This window comes from Aquila chrysaetos, chromosome Z, assembly GCF_900496995.4.
Source record: "Aquila chrysaetos chrysaetos chromosome Z, bAquChr1.4, whole genome shotgun sequence".
Classification (NCBI taxonomy): Eukaryota; Metazoa; Chordata; class Aves; order Accipitriformes; family Accipitridae; genus Aquila; species Aquila chrysaetos.
Window position 1 is genome coordinate 45,577,916 of NC_044030.1, and position 17,643 is coordinate 45,595,558.

Consider the following 17,643-nt stretch of genomic DNA (forward strand, 5'->3'; position numbering starts at 1 on the left):
TATACTTAATTTTCTAACTCGGCTAACTTTCTAAGAGTTATTCTACTGGGTGAATTAGTTATCAGGGAGGAAGATAACTTCTTACTCTGCTGCCTGACATCAGAAAAATCTCATTTTGTTGCTATCAAAACCTTTTGTTTATAAAAAGAGGATCAGAAACTTCAGGACAGAATAGTAGGGTAACTTCAACAAAGCACATTTATGAAGGTCTGAATTCTGTATTTAAATTGTACACTTAATCTCACCGGTCTTCTCCTTTGGCATGACTCACGTGTCTCTAACACTTGCAAGAGAACCTGCTAGGGTGACAAGAAGTTGTTTCATTGTGTTTCTCTTGCTATGTTATTAAAACAGCTTTTTTTCAAGAAGGACTGTAAAGATAATATGACCTTTAAATGTAGGTTTCAGAAGCCTTTTCTATTATCTATATAGAAATTTTGATATAATCCTTGATAAAAGCATAATTGAATGTTCTGGTTGCAGCCCTGTAGTGGTGACTGTCTTCCATGTCTGGTGCAGCTTAAAAGTAAGTAAGACAGCAAGAAAACTCAGGACTCTGCAGTGTACAAATAAAGTTCTTGTTTATTCACCTACTTCCTAAGCCTTCTCTGAGCCCTACTAAAGAAAAAACAAAAACAAGACAACCAAAAAAACCCCAAACCTCATACGTGTAGACGTTCATTATTCCAGTGTTTAGATACATAAAAGTATTACAACTAGTGTTTAATGATGCATTTTAAATTGATTAAATTTCCAACCTAAGTCACAAGATAACTTGTTTTAATCCTTCTCATTTCATTGTACTGCCCATAAGCCATGGGTTAGGGTCCATTATCCTAGGCTTTTTACAGACAATGAGCAGTAACAAAAAAAATTTTCTTCATGCAAACTCATTTTTTTAGATTCTGTTAGATGTCTGTGGAATTCTTTTTCAAAGAGTTACGCTATTTTTTTCTTTCCAAAGGTTAGAATGTGAAACAGGAAAGGGTGATAAATTCTGATTTAGGTAGTTTGATACCCTGTTAACCTTTGTCAGCAGCTGAAGGGTGATTAGCATTGCACAAAGCCTTGTTTCAGCAGTTCATACCACACTTGATTAATTGAATTACAGTTCTTTGGTATAGCACACCATGAAACCTTCTCCCTGTTCACCCTAGTCCATTCTGTGCTCTGAAGTTGCTCAAGGGAAGGAACATTCTCTTTACAGTCCTCTCACAAACTACTTTTTGTGGGCTGCTGTGTAAAAAGACTTTCCTACCTTGGTTATCAGTCAGAAGTTGCTGCTTTCTGACATGTTAAGGAACACATCCCCCAACTGTCTAGTTTTCAAGACAGTGAAATAGACTAGTATTACTCTTCTTGAATGTTGTACCTGCTTCAAATAGCTGGAGGTTTGCAGGAATCTGCAAAGCAGCATATCTTGCTATACAGCCCTATAAGGCATTTGTCTGAACCACACTTGTAGATTACAAGTCACTGGGGTCTGAATCTGTAAATGACTCATGTTGTTGAGATGGCATAAATAATAATTTCTGCTTTTAAGCTGCACTATCAAGAATTCCTGTCCCAGGCTCTCCCCCCTGCAAAGAGACAAATCCATGGCCATGATGATGGTCTTTGTAATGACTTCCACTCAGCATCAGAGCTTTGAAAAAATTACGAAGATAGTAAGTACAAAACTTACATAATGAAGCCTAGAGATTAAAAAAATAAACTTCTTATTAATGGATTGTGGCCAAAAGAGTATTGCCAGAAAGACTAGCATAAAACTATAATGCTATTTAAGCTCAGAATTAGTTTTTAACACTGTCAATAGTTTTCTGAGGGGAATGAAGAAGGGGAAATGATAGCTATTTTGGTATCTCCTCAGGCTCAGATTTCCTAGTTTCAGAATCCAATACTATTCCCAAAAATTCCAGTTTTCTGATTCTGGGATAATTTTTAAATACTTGTAGAAATAATGAAGAAGCTCTTAAATTTAGGAGAGGTGTGATTTGCTAAAAAGAATTGAATGAGTGTTTATAAGATTTCTGGCAAGTAATGTGGAAATTGTTACAAGTATTCTTATATTCCCTGAAGACCATGGAAAACGTTGACTGCTGATGTCAAAAGTGTATTGGACTGAAAAGTCACCTACACCATCTAGATTTTGGTTTTGGAACATTACAGCTGAACTAGTAGTTACATCTTAATGACCAGTTTTAATTTGGTGGTACTTACAGACCCCTTCAGTTGTTTCTGTCATTTGGGGGATTTTTTTGTTTGTTTTAATGCTTTGATAACAATTATTGATGTCCCAGAAGAGAGAACCTAAGAAGGTACAGTTTTCTCATGGTCAACAAGCTTGACTTTTCTCTTCTTGACCCCCCAAATGTCGAATTTTGGGTAAAGTGAAAGGGTTAGTAAAGATGAACAAGTACTTGATAACGTTTATAATTGCATAAACTGGTTTAATGATGAGTCCTTAGGTTTTTTCATGTTTGAGTGCTAACATCAAAAGTTATGTTCCAAATTTGCTATTTACATTAGTGGAAGGAAACTAAAGCCAGTAATTAGCAGTGGCACCACACATCATGCATGATTGATTATTCTTCTGCATTAAATTTATGCTTCTCCATCTCACAAGGTTTCACTAGAATTATTTTTGACTTGTACCAGGGCAAATGAGAGAAAAATTAAGCAAATAGGTGAGATCCTGTATTTTGATCTCTGTCTCCACCACCAGAAATTAGAAGCCAGCAAATGATGTTGCCTGACAAAGAATCTCAAAGAAAAATTGTTTTCTACAGGAAAGCATAGTAACTCTGGGAACAAGAAGGCATAGCTGAGGATTAATAAAGATTAGAAATCTATGTGAAGGGGCATTACTTTTTTAAGAGAAGTAGCACTGATGTGAAGAGCTGTGTATCAATCAGTAGGGTGCAAGCTGTCATGAGTCTGCCCAAGCAAACCCCAGGGAAGCAGAATCAGTGTTTGCTGAGGCAATGCTATTTCTTTTTAAAAAATTGAATGAATTTTCAATTGAGGCAACTTATTAGCATGTATCATAGTTTATTTTGTAAGTTTTGTCACATAGTGCAAAGTCATATTAATTGCATGTCAGAACACACAGAACTGATAAAAAAACCAATGCAGGATCTTGGACAACTTTGTAGTAATAAGTCTAGATAGGTAACTGAATAAAGTAATTACCTCTTAAGATTTTCTCTTCTACCAGTGTAGAATACTCGAGCACCTGTTAGAGAATGTTTAGGGAACTGTTGGAGAAATACTTCAGGTATAGCAGCTTTCAAGTGCTTTTGAATAGTAAGTTATTCTTTAGTTCTGTTAGCATTTTGGTATTGGTTTGCCGTAATTTCAGAGCTGAAGTGAAAAAAAAACCAATACCAGTATCTGAATACATTCTTTCATCAGTTTGTCTCAAGCTGTGAGAAAATATTCAGGGCATAGAATCATAGAATGGTTTGGGTTGGAAGGGACCTTAAAGGTCATCTAGTTCCAACCCACCTGCCACAGGCAGGGACACCTTCCACTAGACCAGGTTGCTCAAAGCCCCATCCAACCTAGCCTTGGACACTTCCAGGGATGGGGCATCCACAACTTCCCTTGGGCAACCTGTTCCAGTGCCTCACCACCCTCACAGTAAAGAATTTCTTCCTCACATCTGATCTAAATCTACCCTATTCAGTTTAAATGCATTACCCCTTGTCCTGTCACTACATGCCCTTGTAAGACGTCCCTCTCCATATTTCCTGTAGGCCCCCTTTAGGTACTGGAAGGCTGCTATAAGGTCTCCCTGGAGTCTTCTCCAGGCTGAACAACCCCGACTGTCTCAGCCTGTCCTCATAGGGGAGGTGCTCCAGCCCTCTGATCATCTTTGTGGCCCTCCTCTGGACTCACTCCAACAGGTCCATGTCCTTCTTGTGTTGGGGACCCCAGAGCTAAATGCTGTACTCTAGGTGGGGTCTCACAAGAGCAGAGTAGAGGGGCAGAATCACCTCCCTCGACCTGCTGGTCACGCTTCTTTTGATGCAGCCCAGGATACAGTTGGCTTTCTGGGCTGCAAGCGCACATTGCCAGCTTAGGTCCATCTTTTCATCCACCAGTATCCCCAAGTCCTTCTCCTCAGGGCTGCTCTCAATCCATTCTCTGCCCAGCCTGTATTTGTGCTTGGGATTGCCCTGACCTGTGTGCAGGACCTTGCACTTGGCCTTGTTGAACTTCATGAGATTCTCAAGCCTGTCAAGGTTCCTCTGGATGGCATCCTTTCTCTCCAGTGTTGACTACACCACACAGCTTGGTGTCGTTGGCAAACTTGCTGAGGGTGCACTCAACCCTGCTGTCCATGTTGCTGACAAGGATGTTAAACAGTGCCAGTCCCAATACGGACCCCTGAGGAGCACCACTCGTTACTGGGTCTCCACTCGGACATCAAGCGGTGACTGCAACTCTTTGAGTGTGACCATCCAGCCAATTACTTATCCACCAAGTGGTCCACCCATGAAATCCATGTCTCTCCCAATTTAGAGACAAGGATGTCATGTGGGACAGTGGCAGATGCTTTGCCCAAGTCCAGGTAGATGACATCTGTTGCTCTTCCCTTATCCACCAACGCCGTAACTCTGTTGTAGAAGGCCACCAAATTTGTCAGGCACAATTAGTAAAGCCATGTTGGCTCTCACCTATGACCTCCTAATTTTCCATGTGCCTTAGCATATTTTCCAGAAGGATCTGCTCCATGATCTTGCCAGGCACTGAGGTGAGACTGACTGGCCTGTAGTTCCCCAGGTCTTCATTCTTTTGGAAGTACACAAAGGCAATAGAATACAGAACTGAACTTGATAACATATAAGATAATTTAAAAAAAAAAATAATTATCCTGTTTCACAAGAATGTTGGCTTGTGTTTAGTAAGTAGAGTACCATATCTTGTTATTTGCTGTGAGAAGGTAGGGAACCTTCATGATTTGTCCAGAAATCTGGGGGATGTGTGGACATGATGTAGGTTAAAATACCCTTTGTTAGAACTTTGGAGATTTGGGGTTTGATAACAGAGAACATATGTTCTCCGTACCTCTAAGACACACATTTTTCATCTTGAACCTTGGAGGTTTTTATTTCCTCTTCAGTAAACAACAGTTGAAGGTATATTTTGTTAAGTAATATTATTATTAGGGATTATTTCATATTAACAGCTCCAAATTTTAGACATTACTTTTTAAGAATATCCATAATTTATAGTACAAATTGAACGTAGAGACAATTTCTAATAATCTTGCCTTTCTTTTTTAGTAGGAACTTCTGTTACGTTTGTGGTAACATTAAGAACTTTTTAAATCAGTCTCTGAAAGGCAGATTCCTTCCCTCCTTTCAATTCTCTCATCTACCATTAGAGTCTAAATCTGTCAAGTCAGTTAACTAGTCGTCATTTAAAAAGCATGGTTTATATACTCTTAAGATTGTACCTGAAAAATTTAAAATGATAGCTTTCTTTAAAATGAGCTTAATTAAATACAAATTTTAATGTGAATGCTTCATGCATTTCATCTAAATAATACTGGATTGGAGTAAGCAAAGTCTGAAATAGTGGCCCATATGTATATTTATTAATTAACTTTCTGTCATAATATAATATAATATTTAGCACTGTTTGTCTTTGAACACAGTGTATCATCACTCTTTCATAATTTACTCAGTACTCTTACTTATTCATTCACCATATACTTTAAGGTCTTCCTCAATAAATCAACATTACTGTTTCCTTCCTACACCATCACTAAGTTCGTTCACATGAATACAGATTTTGGTAAAATATCCATCTTTGAATATTTGGGGATTTTACTGTCTTTTCTATCTTTATGTTGTCCAAGTGTCCCAGTTTCAATTGCTAGTGAGTGGTTCAGTTCGTAGAATGGATGGTCAGTAACTGTTCAACAGTGTCTTTTAGCATGAAAGGTAAATAATATGCTGATCCATGTTGAGGTCTGTATACTTTCCATAAAAAAGTGAAGTTTTTTTCTCTTCTTCCTAATTTCTAGAACTCCCTATAATGGTTGTTTCCTTTTTCCATCTTCACAACCTTCTTCATGGTACTTGATTTTTCAAATTGCATGTACACGGCCAATATGAAAAAATATTCCTGTTAATCATGTTCACTGTGTATGAGCTATCTGCAAACATAGAAAATGAAGTAAATTCTACTGTTTTGTTTGTTTTGAATTAGGCTCATGCACAGTTAGTTCGAGAAGTCGATGTAGAGAAGGTGTCAACTTTTGAGAACCCATATGTAGATGCAATAAGAAGCTTATGGAATGACCCTGGAATTCAGGAGTGTTATGATAGACGACGGGAGTATCAATTATCAGATTCAACTAAATAGTAAGTATCTGGTGGTTACAAAGAACTATATATCATTTTCTGTTTCTAGCAAAGTAATTTTTATTCTTTAGCTTCTTATACTATATGTCTATGTACATGTTTGTATGCATATGCAGCACAAACATATCTGAATACACACTTACTAAATTGAGTTCAGAGGATACTTTAAGGAGTGGAGTACATCTAGTTTAGGATTATATCTGTGTTTGTTTCACAGAATGACAGTCTGTGATCATTTGAAGTCTTGAAGTAAGATTCTAACTAGGGATAGTTAATCACTTATGTTTTTGTTTTCTTGTTAGACTTGTTCAAGCTCTTACTCCCCTCTGACATAAACTCACAAACGCAAGCTGGAGAAAAATACTTTCATGTAGTATGACAGTAGCGAATACTGGGAAGTGCAGTCAAGGTAGACCTCCATACAACTCATAAAAATTTTAATGCCCCAGAACTCCTTTTTTCCCAGGTTTTCCCCTTTTCCCTCACAGATTGCTTTAGCAGTCCTAGTGGTGAGGTAAATAGTACTAAGCAAGGGTTCTTGTGTTTTATTGAACTGCCTTTCTTTTATTGAAAAAAAGGCTAAACTTTAAAGAATATGGCTGCCAGGAAGACAACAGGAAAAGCACTTTAAGTTAAACCCTGTTTCTTATAGATCAACAATAATAAAAATATGTATGTGACTAAACTATGTCTGAAATGTTATGCCTCTAGTTTCTTGGGGCAGGAATCTGATAAAATAGCACTGTGAAATTTGACATTGGAATCTGAGGACTGCCTGAAGATTGACTCCGTGACATTCAGTTACTCTTCAGTAATGTAGCATATAGCTCAGATAAAATTTCTTGTCTATTGTCAAAGAAATGGATGATCGTGAGGGATGGTGACCTTTTGATGTTGACCAACATTAAAAAATACAACTTAGTTATTGAAGCTGTGGCAAAAACCTCCATGGCCTCCACATGAATTTTATATTAGCTAGGGAAATTATTCTGATCACTCCAGTCTCCATTTGTCAGGTGTACATGGAAGCTTCTTATTGAGGAAGCACAGAAGAACAGAAGGGTACCATGAAGCTCCCATTAAGCTCATTGGAACAGGGCTATAGACAGGAGAGGTCTGGGATGACATTTATCTGCACAGTAGTCTGAGGATCCTTACCTAGCACAACACTTCAGATGTGATTTAGTCAAGACAAACTTACTAGCATCTTGCTGATGCAATTTAGGCGGATGAAGAGCTACAGATGCATGATGTAGGTCTCCTCAGGCTTGCTCTGATGCTGTCAACTACACCATGTTCTTCTGCTATATTTGCCCCATGCATAGGATTCCTGTTGTCCTATGCAGTTTGCTGTCCTGTTGAGCTGGTTACCTTCCAAACCTAGCACTTCTATCATTTGTTCATGCATATTTTGCTGCAGAGTGGTACAAAGCACAGTGACATCTCTCTTGTATGGTTTGGATTCTCACTGTCCCCAAAGATACCATACTGTGTTTTGGGTTTTAGTGGTAAGAAAACAAATAGAGTATTATATAAAATAAAAACCTTTAGAGTGCATAAATGGTAGAAAGAAAATTTCAGAGGCAAGTTACTGACAATATACTTTCATATTGTTTCCATATTGAAATGAGTAACAAGCGTAAGTAGAAGGTGAAGCAGAGCTTGTCTTACACTTTGAATTTCCTGTATTTGTAGGTTGTAACTTTGTTTCCACAGCAGATGTGATAATGTTTTTAAAGTTGAAATAAATGTATGTATTTTGTGTGCTTGCCTTAGAGGCTAAATATAGAATTACTTACTCTCCAAAGTAGGAAACATTCATCTGATGCTACTTCAAATCAGATTGTGCTGAATACCATAGTTTTGACCTAGTTCTAATGAAATTGTCACCATAGTGGATCTTTTGAGTAGTATTAAAAATAGTGGGGAATAATTCATTAAGTAGCTATAGAAGCAAATTGCTAGTACATTGCCTTGCAAAAGGTAAATGTACTAGTTGATTGGTTGTTTTTCAAGTTCAACATGTTTAGCCATTTAACATGAGGTTTTGCAGATTTGATTACTTTAACTGTAATCTATTATAGTTCATACTATGGATTCCTGCAAAATCTGTTTTAAATTAGAATTGTGAATCACTGTATATGAATCTTTAAAAGACCCTCTTGTATATTTATGCTTGCAAGTAGAGTTTTTTCAAGTCTAGTAAAAGCGATTAGCAGAAACCAAAGAAACATTGTTTCAAAAATACAGTATGTATGTTTAGCAATAAAACACCCATAGAGAATTTGCTAGGTTTAAATCCCTGTCAAAAAACAAGAAAATAAAACGCTTAAAAGTTACTACTAGGATTCACAAGGCAGTGAGATAGAAATAAGCACCCATTGACTTGGTGAGTCTTAGTAATTTCTTCTTACTTAATGTATAAACCAGAATGGTTTGTTTTCCACTGTATCTCTTGTAAGCATATGTGTCAATATTTGTCAATATGTCACACACATTCTTCATTCACCCCTTGCATGAGCCTCTCATCTTCCCAGTAGTTTTCCCCTGTGTTTTTGTAGTAGTAGTATTTTCAGTTTACTCCCTGTTTTGCTTTTTTTGCCCATCAATATTATTACACTTTGTCTTCCTAAGTATCTTCCTCTGTATTTTCTGTTTCTTGTATTGTTTCTAAATTCTGTTTCTGGTTTCTAATATATCCTGTATTTTTCTATACTTTCACTTTCTGTCATCTTTTGACCTGCTTTGTCATTGTTAGCTACACTTTTGATGTTTTTATACCCACTGCTAGTACCCTGGAAGAATACATCAGATGTGTGTCTACCAGAAAAGGTGAGGGGAGGGGTCTAAGAAAGAAAATTGCCTGCATCATGGGAGTTGATCTGAACCTCTTGGAGGCTCAGCATATACATTCCATTCTCTTCCCTTGCCATTGGATGCTCCAAAGGTTGGGTGTTCATGTTGTTTTTAAAAGCAATTTCTAGACTGCTATGTGGTAAAGTTAAGAGCACATCAGGTAAATAGAGATTATTCACTTCCCATATACATTACGGTGTGACTTAGCCACTTACCACTAAACCACTTCCCTTTAAGATACTGTTCACAGTGTGAGACAGATGTAAACCAACACCACACTGTGGATTGCCTTAAGAAATAGCTGTGTGAGATGAGATCATTCAATATGTACTCTACAAGGTGTCAAGACCTTTACCCAAATGTAAACACATTACCAGTCAACAGTCTGATTATACCATGGCTTTTTAAAGCCTGAAGAAAGGAGAGGCAACAATCTTACTGTTCTCAGTAAGAGATACAGTTGTCATAAGTAACATTTCATATTTATGGACAGCTTAGGTTGCAGGAAGAATTTGTGGAGGTTCATCACCGTTTTTCCTTAATATGACACTAAGGGCTTTCCCTTCATGAAGAAAAAGTAGGAAGTGTTTAGAACTGGAAAGAGCAGAGCCTTGCTGAAAGACTTCGATTTTTCTCTGGCCCCATGAAATGGAAATATTATGTCATTACGTACCTCCAACCAAGGACTTTCTAGTTGCTACACAAGCACTGAGGATATCCGTTTATTTTCCCTTCCATGTCTGTGTTTTCTAACACTTCAGATAATTAAATACAAATTTCCCTGAAGTTCCTACACCACTGTGTTATCTATGCCAGTGTGTATTCAATACCCCACTTTGTTATTATTTAATGCACTGCTCTATTAGTTGTACATGCCATGATGTTCTCATACACATGAGAGTGCTTCAGGCTTTTGTTTCTGCATTTGCTATCACCTTTAACAGCTTAGCTCCTACAGTTATACAGCTGTGCATATACCTGTGATGATGCAAGTTGAGTTAGTATTTTACACTGTAATAAAATCTCCAGGATGTAACTCTGAGGACATCTTCATAATATCACTGATTTTTAACAGAGAAGAAAGAGTTGAATCCTAACAATGTCTGCTTGTTAAAGTTCATGTTTCATCTTTTGTCAAACCATTGCGTGAATTGTAGTGCTTTGGTCATCTGGTAATTTTTGTATGACAGTATTCCATCTGACTTGCAAGTTTTTCATAACTTCAGCTGAACAATTAATTCCTTCATACCAGTCTGTTAAAAGTAACATCTTGCTTCCATGTTCCACTTCTGAAACAGGTGCATTTCAATGGAATTACTGTGTGCTAAATAGGATGTCCTTAGAGGCACACAAGAGGAAAGATCAGTGTATGAATCTAGGCTTTTACTACAGCAGTGTATTCTTTTTGCTGGTATTGCCTCTAGCAAGCAGAACATTCATTCTTTTATTTCATAAAGCTGTAGGGAATTCTTAGGGCATCATGGGTGTGTGTGAGCCTTTCAGAAGGACTAATATTGTCCTAAATTGAGACCTGCTATGCGGCTGACACTGGTATAGCAAACTGTGAACCACTGTCAATGTGATATCTGTGTAACAGTCATTTGTTTGGGGTGAGAAAACCATAGACTTGTAATTTATAAGATACGTAAGCGCATCATTATGTAATAAACATTTTAATACTGTTCATTGATTCTTTCTTCCCTTCATTTGTAAAAACGTACTTGAAGGTTCTAAAGCTATATTTGGGGGCAATTTGTGTTGCAGAATGGTAGATTCTGCTTTTATGTATTCACAGTTTACACGGCCTTACTTGTGTAGGGTTTGCAGTAAGATAAAAAGAGCAAGTAAAAATGAAAGTCTAAATATTAAGATCAAGTACTAGCAGCAGAACGATGCTAACCCTATCTTATGCCTTAGAGATAGTCCCCAAGTATAGAAGGAAGGTCTGAAGAAAGATGGGGCATGAAATCTGCTGCATATGAAAGCACTGCATCCTATAGAAAAACTGAAGATTATGCAACAGAACTAGGGAAATTCAGAAAGGGAAGTGGGGTTATATAAAGCAGTATACAGTATGTATTTCTTTCAGGATCCTTTTTTTTGATGACATACTGAACATGTTTTTAATATCTGTGTAATTTTTAAACCACATTTCCTATTAAAAGTTTGCACAAGCATTTTTTTTATTTGATGACTTGGTTTTTTTAGCCTTTGCTAAGGTTGGCTTTTAGCCATGTAGGAAATTGAGGGAGACAGCTAGGTAGGATTTGGGTGGGATAAGGATAAAAAAAACACAGGGCAGACTTTTTCCTACCTGACTGCAAAGATCTTAGGTTTACTGTGTTTATTTTAGATTAAGATTAGATAGTTCTGGAAACTGCTACATGTGCCTCAACTTTTCACCAGTGGTGTAGAGGCTCAGAAATGCAAACCTCTACAGAAATTCTGAAAACTTGGCCGATGCTTCTTTACACTTAGCTTTGTTCATGGCTCCTGTTTGTACACTGAAAATTGATTCTGTTCACTGTGCTGCTGCATGTTAGCAAAGAGGACACTTGTGTTAGTTATTCTGGCAGCTCTGTGAGGTAGGAAAAATCCTGCTACAGCAACTCTAACAATTTACATATGTGGAGTAGATTGACAAGCAAGGAGTATGCGTTTTCAAAGATGCAGATAAAGGCTTTTCCCTTTCAAAGCTTGTTTTCCAGATGTGGTCAAAATTAGTGCTAGTTTGGGGTAGTCTCATCAGCCAGTTCAGAGTTTTGCAAAACAAATGAACAGAAAAACTCCATCCCTACCAAAACCACACCAAACCCCAACAACAGTATGGGGAGTAGCCCCACCCAGTTCCAGAATAGCTAGGCTCCAAAGGACAGGCATATATCAGATCTTATTAAATAGTTTGCCTAATTAGCCTTAGTCATAGACTTAGGGTTTTATTTTCACTTGTACTGCCACTGTATGTGTATGAGAGAGAGCATTTTGTAGAGGGTCATACCTATGAACTATTCTAACTTGGAGGAAAATAAATTTTTTTTTGGTGTTAAACCTGAGAGCTTTACGGTTGAAAAGATGTAAATGTTTATGGTTACTAACATACCTGGAAAAAGTCAGCCATGTGGTATCTGTCTTACATGTGGTTGAACACATTGAAAGCATTTGCATATGAAAGGTTGCTGGTAAGCCTTGCTTTTATAGCTGTGGTTACACTGAAATAGCTCAACAAACTTCGATAAACAACAAACATTGTAGAGTTTCTTGAGGTTTGTCCCTTCCCTCTTCCCCTGTACTCTTATTCTGCCCATTAAGAAACAGTCACGTCGTTTGCTGGCTGGGTGGTAAGAAGTCATCTGTACTGGTTTTAGACTGACCTTTTTATCAGGACCAATAATTACCTCTATTTCAACATGTTTGGTTTTGTTTTAGAGATTTCTCTTGGTGTGTTTCTGGTGTGGTGCCAGGCAGATCCCTTCTCCTCAGCAGAGCCTTTCAGAGGCACTCTGCTCCCCAGGGACTTCTCCTGTGCTCACAAGGTCTTGCAGGCAGACTCCTTCTAAGGACAGTGAGTCCTTATTAGTCACTTATTTGTGAGTATTAATTCAGCATCTTGCTACATCAGTTTTGCCTGCTGAGTTTGAGAAGAGTTACTAGGCCGTACTGATGAGCAAAGCAATTGCATTTTTAACCTCGGAAAGGGAAACGAGTGTTACAAATGGATGAAGGCTGTAGCTTTTCTACCTTTGCCCGTGCCTTAATGCCTTCTCTTGATTAATTAGGCTATACACTAAACTTAGTTGAAATTTACAGAAATTCATCTTATGGAATTATTCCTGAGAAAATGCTACTTTATCACCTGATAACTTGCAACAAAAATCAGACCTCAAAGATGCTGGAAAATAGTAGCTCGTAGCTGGAGGAGGGTGTTTGTTTGAAGTGCCTGCCCCATGTTTCTTCATGTCGAAGGTGCTTCAAGGCCTCATTCACTGAAAGTAAATGCAAATAAGTCTGTCTTCGTTAGGTGCTGTAGTTCTGGGAAATGAGTTAAGGCTGAATGTTGAGCTACCTGTTCATCATGAGGGGGGTTATATTTAAATTCTTGAAGAAGGTTACTAGTTAAAACAACTCTGATCTGTTTATTAAGGTTAGGAGCTGCACTTCTTTGCCTGATTTCTATATGGGAAAGGCATGTAGGAAGGTACAGAGCCAGTCAGTCTAATCGCATGATCCCACTCCTGCTGTTTATTTTGAAATGTGCACAAACAGTACCTCTGAAACATGCTCTCTTTCAAGGGCATCATTAGCATCTCCATAGCCTGGCAGCTTCCCTGAAGCTGGCTGCAGGCTTGGACCTTGTCATAGGTGATGTAAAGTGCATTAAAAATAAGTACTTCTCTCTCAGTGCTGACTGGGAAACAAAAGGCTTCCTCTGCTTCTGGTCAGCATGCAGATCACAAACATGCTGCGAGATGGTGGCAGTTTCTCCTGACGTCAAGTGAGGGCCACTGCCAGCAGCTCATTACACACACATCGTCTTGGTAATGCACCTTCTGCCTGTCACTATAGCAACCCCCTGGAAAATTACCTCAGCAGCCACTAAAATTCATTTTTACAAATCTAATTACAGGTATAATTAACTTTTTAAACTTGGTCTGTACTATAAATTTGCTCAGTCCAATGTGGTTTGGTTTTGGGGTTTTTTTAAAAGTAATTTTATGCAGTTTTGCCTTTTTTGTTCCTTTGTATAATGCCTAGCTGAGTGGGTACTGTTTGGGTGAGAGGCCGTGTAGCTACCCTGTGTCTCATCAAAGTAAGACATTTCTTAGCAGGTGGTAAAAATAAGCTCAGAGTGCCATATAGTTGACACCTAAGTGGCTTGCACAGTTGCTGCTACCTGTCCAGCTGAATTTCCCATGGTAATGCTGGTGGTTACCTGCTTTTGGACTAGCCCTCAGGACAGCCGCCAGGGTTTCCAATGTCCATATTGTTATTATAATTTTAAATTTTGAAATTAATAAACTGAGGAAACATCTGGTTTGGGCAATTGTTGGCAACACTCTTTTTGTGGAAGTTCGTTTTTATGACAAGTCTTGTGGTTTGTTTGCAAGAGTGCATATGTAACCATTTTTAGTATACGCTGAAGAGTTAGTTGCATTGCAAGGGCTGATTGCAGTATTTGTGCATACATTTTGAGTTAGGCGCTTGTCCTAAAACATCCTGTGCATATCTCTTACGTGCCTAAATTTTTTGTATGTGCACAGGATTTGTTTGCCCAGGTGAGCGATACGTTTGTCAGTACTTTGTTTAGGGCTGCATTAGATAAGTGCTGTAAAGTCATGATGAATCATTTTTTTAATAAGCAGATACACAAAAAAGTCAATAAAAATCTTCCTTTTCTTTCACTCTTCACCCATCTGAATTCAGAGACTTGAGACATTTCACATAACCCTGGCCTCTTAAGTCCTCTTCTGGTTGCAGATAAGCCAGTGGAGGAAGTAACTCCACCCTTCTTTCCTGCTGGAGCTCATGGACTTCCCACACCTCAGGCTGTATCCATCAAATAAACTAGCTTAATTTGAACAATTTTGAACAATTTCAGTAGTATTTCTTCACTATTCCAAATAATTTTGACAGAAATGGGTTATCAAGCCATTGCACAAGCAAAAGAGCTGGCAGCTGGGGATGGGCAGAGATGCAGCTAGAGTGGGGCTTGAGCCAGCACGGTTGAAGGTGGAAAAGGATTGGCATTAGCTAGCATGTTTTGATGTTTCTATTTAAGGTTGCTGCTTGCTAAATTAATTTAAAAATAAATAAACTGTTAGTTTAAAAAACTGTAGGATGCTCAAAGCCTATGCTTGCAGTGCTACATTCCCCTAGTGATAAGAGAATTTCTTTAAACTCTAGCTTTCATGTGAGGAAAAAAAAAGTTAAATTTCCAACCCTTTTGGTATGAGGAAGATTTGAAGATACAAGTCTTTATTGTGGCAATGAATTAAACTATGATAAACCAAATAAATGAAATTCTAAATTTTCAGTGTAACAGGACCAGCTATAATAGTAATATGTGAAAAATGTGTGTTCTGGTAGTATGTCTTTCATATTAAAGGTATTCCAGTTGTCTTTTCTTTTTTTATGTAAATAATCACCTGTATTCATTTACATATTCCCTCAGCATTTTGAAATAGTGAGTCAACTCAACAAACCAGTTATTCAGAAAAATTGACTTGTCACCCCACCCCTCCAAATGCAATGCAAAAATCTACTCTTGTGCTTCAAGAAGAGAAAATGTCTTGGGTTTTGTCTATGTAGTACTGTGGACATAGAAATACAGTGTTACACAATTAATACAAAAGTCATGATAATGTATTGAGTGTAAGTGTGTTGATTTGCTCCCACTGGCATTTTAGGAAGATTGCACCCAACTGAAGAGAGACGATTCATTTCTGCAATATATCAAAAATCTTTGGATATGACATAAAGCAGTGGGTACAATGGAAAAGAAAGACCCTGATGTCAATCCCAGTGATACATGTTCTTACCCAAACATAACAGAGTTTTTAAATTAATTGTGTTACTTTGTTTTAGAGGTTACATGAATTTTAAGAGCGACTTAAGGAGTTTTTAGTGATTTTAGAGTATCTTGAAAGGAACTTTGTGTTGCTGCTGCAGGCAAAGCTGTCAGTCTGATTTTCAGAAAAAAGTTTAATCCCCTTGAAGTTTATAGCAGAATGTGAAGTTACATTATCCTCATATGTTAACAGGAAGTGTAACTGATCTGCAGAACTGTTAAAGTCAGTAGCAGAAAATAATCTACTCCTTTGCTTCAGAGCAGCAACGCACAAACTTCACTAAAATCTGAATTCCAGCACAAGTAATTCTTCAGCAGAAATGTCTCTGTTAAAAACCAACTACAACAAATCAAAACTTAAAAGAAAAACATTTTTTTTCTACTTAAAAAGAATTTCATTGACTATTTGCTGTATGGTCACGGGGTGAAAATAACAATAATGAAAAATTAAAAGTAAGGTTGTGCAGCAGAGAACTGAGACATTTTCATTTAAGTAAGTGGATACAATAATATGTTCGTTTATTAAGTTTTAAGTTAGAAGGAAATGTAGGGACTAAATGTCATTTGAAAACAAAAAATACAGGATGTATTCTAAATTGCTTTCGTTGGACTGTAGGTTCTGGTTATGATTTGTCAGTATCACAAAGATTTTCTTTTAAAGGATTTTGTGCATGCTGTCTCACTTTTTTTTCTGTGAGGTACTCTTACTGGTTTTGATACTGCTTCCTTGATTCTGGGTTTGAATGTATAATTGTCGTGGTTTAATCCCAGCCAGCAGCTAAGCACCACGCAGCCGCTCACTCACTCCCCCCCACCCAGTGGGATGGGGGAGAAAATCGGGAAAAAGAAGCAAAACCCACGGGTTGAGATAAGAACAGTTTAATAGAACAGAAAAGAAGAAACGAATAATGATAATGATGACACTAATAAAATGACAACAGCAATAATGAAAGGATTGGAATGTACAAATGATGCGCAGTGCAATTGCTCACCACCCGCCGACCGGCACCCAGCTAGTCCCCGAGCGGCGATTCCCCGCCCCCACTTCCCAGTTCCTATACTGGATGGGACGTCCCATGGTATGGAATAACCCTGTTGGCCAGTTTGGGTCAGGTGCCCTGGCTGTGTCCTGTGCCAACTTCTTGTGCCCCTCCAGCTTTCTCACTGGCTGGGCATGAGAATCTGAAAAATCCTTGACATTAGTCTAAACACTACTAGCAGCAACTGAAAACATCGGTGTTATCAACATTCTTCTCATACTGAACTCAAAACATAGCACCGTACCAGCTACTAGGAAGACAGTTAACTCTATTCCAGCTGAAACTAGGACAATAATTTAGGACTCTTCTTAGAGAGTCCAACATCCTTTGATCTGTTAAGTGAAGAAATCTAGAAAAGAAATAGGACTCTATAAGGATGTGTAAGAACTCTTCTATGCACTGTGTAGGCTCTGTAAGGTGCTATGGGTGAAATGAGTGAGAAGGTTGCTGTTTAGTAATTGAATGAGCAGAACTTGAGCAGAACTGAATGAGAATGAGGAAGAGGTAAGTACTTTTTAAGGACAGATCAATGCTTCTGGAACTTAATGGCATCATTGATATGTGTAAGCACAAAAAAAAAAAATCATCTGCCTGTTTAATGGTTTCCAGTAATGCAAATGAGATTTAACTCATTAATATCCCTTTGCATTATTGCCTTTCTAAAATCAGCCAGATGCGCATTATAGTGTATTTTAGTAACATGTCCACTGTGCTGATCGTGCAAAGGTGCAGTAACCAGGCTCACGTTGGAGACTACAGCTGAAACTTGCCAAAGGAATCCAACAAGACAATTGTGTAAATGGGC

The 17,643-nt window shown here is 37.9% G+C and overlaps 1 protein-coding gene across 3 annotated transcripts in view; it reads left to right on the plus strand.

Annotated features, from left to right (window-relative positions):
* LOC115337123 (guanine nucleotide-binding protein G(q) subunit alpha) overlaps nucleotides 1-17,643 on the plus strand; it is a 141,826-nt gene that overhangs the window by 92,431 nt on the left and 31,752 nt on the right. For all 3 annotated transcript variants that reach the window (XR_005931606.1, XM_041120972.1, XM_030005167.2), the window contains exon 3: nucleotides 6,223-6,377. Coding sequence is in view for 2 of the 3 variants with exons in the window: in XM_041120972.1 (XP_040976906.1) it covers nucleotides 6,223-6,377 (155 nt within the window). In the remaining variant the exon portion in view is untranslated. The remainder of the gene's footprint in view (nucleotides 1-6,222; nucleotides 6,378-17,643) is intronic.